The sequence below is a fragment of the Sphaeramia orbicularis genome, chromosome 21 (genome assembly GCF_902148855.1).
Source record: "Sphaeramia orbicularis chromosome 21, fSphaOr1.1, whole genome shotgun sequence".
Classification (NCBI taxonomy): domain Eukaryota; kingdom Metazoa; phylum Chordata; class Actinopteri; order Kurtiformes; family Apogonidae; genus Sphaeramia; species Sphaeramia orbicularis.
This window is the reverse complement of record NC_043977.1, coordinates 39111937-39116345: the sequence shown is the minus strand read 5'-3', so window position 1 is coordinate 39116345 and position 4409 is coordinate 39111937. Positions and strand designations below refer to the sequence as shown.

The 4409-nt window shown below is 36.7% G+C and overlaps 1 protein-coding gene across 1 annotated transcript in view; it reads right to left on the bottom strand.

The window, feature by feature from the left end:
- LOC115412019 (aquaporin-10-like) overlaps nt 1-4181 on the bottom strand; it is a 14700-nt gene extending 10519 nt beyond the window's left edge. The window contains exons 1-6 of the mRNA XM_030124319.1: nt 4095-4181; nt 3022-3148; nt 2808-2945; nt 2400-2518; nt 1718-1935; nt 1444-1620 (exon numbers count right to left, since the gene is read on the bottom strand). Of these exons, the coding sequence (XP_029980179.1) occupies nt 1444-1620; nt 1718-1935; nt 2400-2518; nt 2808-2945; nt 3022-3148; nt 4095-4181 (866 nt within the window). The remainder of the gene's footprint in view (nt 1-1443; nt 1621-1717; nt 1936-2399; nt 2519-2807; nt 2946-3021; nt 3149-4094) is intronic.
- Nucleotides 4182-4409: the final 228 nt, after the last annotated feature.

The window sequence follows — 4409 nt, the reverse complement described above, 5'->3', positions numbered from 1 at the left end:
TGTTTTTTTTTATAAATCAGTCTTAGTCTGATTTTTAATGAATTTTCCTTTGGTGTTTGTCTCAGTTTCATGTAAAACTAATTATTCTTTTAAACATAGGCTAACTCCAATTTTCTTCAATATCAGTCTTAGTTTGAGTTTTTAAAATAATCTGACATTGTTTACATCAGGTTTTCATTACTTTTACTCCTGCTTGAAGTGCTTGTAAATGACTTGACTATTTTACTTCAGTTTCTCTTAATATCAGCTGTAGTTTTACCTAGAACTTGTCTGATTATTTAATAAATCTTTTTTTTTTTTTTTTATCAGTTTTACTTCTGTTTTGAGTATTATTTAGATGATTTGATTGTAAAACTACTTATTCTTCTACATATACCTCAGGGTTTTTTTTAATAATATGACAAGGTTTACATCAGTATTTCATTAGTTTTAGTCCTGCTATAAGTGTTATTTAAATGAATTGGCTAGTTTTACTTCAGGGTTGTTTTTTTTTTTTTTAATCAGTCGTAATCTGATTTTGGATGAGTTTTGCTTGCTCAGGTTTTCATTACTTTTACTCCTGCTTTAAGTGTTATTTAGATGAATTGACTATTTCACTTCAGTTTTTCTTAATATCAGCTGTAATTTTACCTAAAACTTGTCTGATTATTTAATAAATCTCTTTTTTTTAATCAGTTTTACTTCTGTTTTGAGTATTATTTAGATGATTTGAGTGACTTTGGATGAGTTTTGCTTTGGTTTTTGTTTCATTGTCATGTAAAACTAATTAATTCTTCTACATATACCTCAGTTTTTCTTCAATATCAATCTTATTTTGAGTTTGTTTAAATAATATGACAAGGTTTACATCAGTATTTCATTAGCTTTAGTCCTGCTATAAGTGTTATTTAACCCTTTAAACCCTGAGCCTAAAATGGTCCTCCTGGACTTTTTTTCTTCTTTTGACTCTAAGAAGGTTAGAAAATATGCTGTGAGTGAGTCTGTTTGCCCATTTTTCCAGAGCACGTTTTTTTTTCAGATCTTTGAAAATCTAGCAATCATTTACAATTTACTGCATGTTACAATATTGCTAAACTGGCTCCTTCTCCAGCTTCTAGTACAGGCATGAGTGAAATTACTGTAATGACCCAATAAAACGTCTCAGGTTTTAGAAACTGTTGGAATTTTTCCAATTGTACAAACTGTGAAAGAATTACAGCCATCCAAACTGCATATGTGCAGAGTGTGTCTGTGATGACACGTCAGGTTTTAAACATGTTATCGGATCTAAATTTCACAATCAGTGCATATCTAATTAATATTCATCAAAACATGCGACCAATATAATTCAATGCATAATTATAATCATTCTACATGTTCAGTTGGAGACGGTCACATGACTCCAGTGCTTTCAGACTACATAGTATTAAGTGTCTTTAGTCCATTATGTAATGGGTTCCTTACCTGTTGTTTCCAGAGTCCACCACCACCTCCTCCAGTTCCACTGCCTCCTGCTCCTGTTGTGGACTCTGCGGCGTGGTCTGATGGTGCGCTTCAATCAGAAGCTCATAGGTTACGGTTCCTAGCAGCCCGCCCACAAAGGGGGCCACTATGGGGACCCACCACCAACCACCTCCAGCCCTGCAAAGACAGCAGTTTGATTATAGGGTTCCACATGTTCCACACTTTTACCATGTACATGTTCCACACTTCAGTCTAAAATTAATTATCTACTTACTTGAACACTTCTTCCCCCCAGCCAGCGACGAAGGTGAACAGCCGGGGCCCCAGATCCCTGGCTGGGTTGAGGGGGAAGCCGCAGTTTGAGCCCATGGAGACTCCCATGGTAAGAATCAGCGCCCCCACCAGGACCGGATGGAGACCATCAGGAAGGGGTCCGTTTCGCTGATCCTCAAGAGCCACGCAGCAGAGCAGGAAAAGTGCAGTGGCAACCACCTGGATTTAGGAGGTAAAAAGAAGTTTCAGTTTGATTGTAACTAAAGTTCTTCACACAAAAATACTTAACATTTATGTAAAGGGGTTCTATGTAGTATTAACCCTTACGCTCCATTTTTAAAATATATTCAATTTCTATATCAACATGTCAGAAAGCTGTGCATATCATTCATTTATGTGACTCATTACTCCCTCTTATAGTCACATCCATGTAAAATAAATTCAGTTCATCTCTCGACCATTCAATACATTGGCATCTTTGACAGAACTTCACAGCTCTTTATTCTAAACATTCCAATAACAGTTTTGAGTCTTTTTTTTTTTGATATTTGAAAGTGGAAATACTACATAAAGCCCCTTTATGGTCACTGCAGAGTCTAACATTTTCATGATGTGCTGCACAGACTCCAGATAAAGCCTCAGTTAAAATGTAGGACAAGCAGATGTGAGTGACAGATTCTTACCTGATCCACGAGGCCTCCCCAAAAGCTGAGGTGGTCTGCTGGGTATGAACAGAAGATACCCGCGGTGGCATTGGGGCCTGCCACCAACAGTTCACCTCCACTGAATGTCTGGATGGCATCTGTACCAACATAGAGACAGAACACATTTAGGGCATTCTGGGAAAATATTCAGATTAAACATCCAAATCTAGAGTCCAATGAGGGTGTGAATTTTTCATGCAAAACACATGATTTTGTTTTGTTTGTGTCTTTCTTTTCTTTTACTTTTCTTTGCCTATTGTGGTTATAGAAGTGCTGGTAAGTTTAGTGACGGCAATAAAGTAAAAAAAAATTATAAAAGACAAACATGCAAAAAGCATTCATTAAAGGATAAGATCAAAATTAAAATAAAAACTGTAGATATCTTACCGTAGTACTGGAGATAAACTGTCGCTGCCCCCAGAAACGCTCCGACCAGGTGCGAAAGGGAATACAACGGCAGCTTCTTCCACGGGTGGCGGCCCAACACACACAGGCTCAAGGAGTACACGGGATTTAGATGAGCACCTGAGAAGAAACAAACATCATGAGTCCTGTGAGGAAAACAATATCTTATCTATACAAGCATCGACTCACTGCTTACCTGAAACTCCTCGAGCTACAAAAATCCCGAATACTGCTCCCAGGGCTGAACCAAGTTGGATGGTGAGGTAGTTACCGTGGGTGCCCCGGGAGGTGACAACCTGGGCCGCCGCGCCAGATCCGATTAACTGCAAATGCATGAAAAGAAAAAACAACTGTTAAGAATAAGTCTGCAAAAAAGACCTTGAAAATGTGCAACATTAAGCAAGTGAGTATTTTGACTGTATCATATTTTTATGCAGATTTCCCAGTTCCAAGCTCTATAAACTTGAATGCTTGTTGGATTTAATCATATCAGGTGATGTGCTTAAATTACTGCTGTGTGACACAGGGACTCAAAATGAACATCTTTTTTTTTCACTTTAAGCAAATGTACAAAACATGGTGTTCTCCTAAGAAATAAATGAAACACAGGGTTTTAGCTATGATGTTAAAGTACAATTGTGATCAATATTGGATAAAAATGTTGAAATGATATGTTTTTATGAACACTAATATGTTGTGACACAAGGATAGCAGTTTGTACCTTTGTTAGTATCAGAATAAAAGACTTTGCTGGAAGTAAAACACTACAAATATGCTAATAAACTTTTATTTAACATATATATTCCAACTGAAGTGATATATACAGCTAAAAGCAGAGCATATTTGACAAATAATTGGATTGTACATAACTTTTCTATATTCTATTACTGTTAAATAATTACTTCCTACAGATTCACAGTCTTAAAATATCACTTACACAAGCAAGAAAAAATATCATTATTAAAGTTAAAAGTGCATGTACATGTATGTCAGAAGTATAACTTTACATAATCAGTTATATCTTTTTGTCTACAAGTGATACTGAAATTTTGGAAACAGTTCCATAAAATACAGTTCTTAAGGTAAAAAAACTAACAATTTGAGAAATGATCAGTGAACGTCTAATTTTTGACACTGATGTTCACTCTGGCTTGATCTGGCCCTGCAGTGACAGTTCTGCAGACACATGTTCACACACTGCACAAAGATAGACATGAAACTCCTGTTGAACTCAAGAGCATCTTATATTTAACTAAACAAGACACTTACAACTGCGATGTAGAGCCCAAGGAACTCCGCTATACATTCCCTGACGATCTGGCTTCTGATCTGACATCTCCTCAGAAGAGTCTCCATCCTTCAGGCGTCCGGCTAAGAGGAAGTTGTACGTCTGCACAAAGGAGAGACAAAGAGTTCAGAGTTAGGATAAGACATCCTTTTACTAAAACCACCTCTATGTAGCACTTCAGCTCAGTCTTTATCAAAGTATTGGGTCACAATAAAAACTATTGAATCTACATCACAGATTTAAACTTTTCCGCAAGTTGGCAGTGATTTGCCCCTTATTCTACCACTATCTTTTGG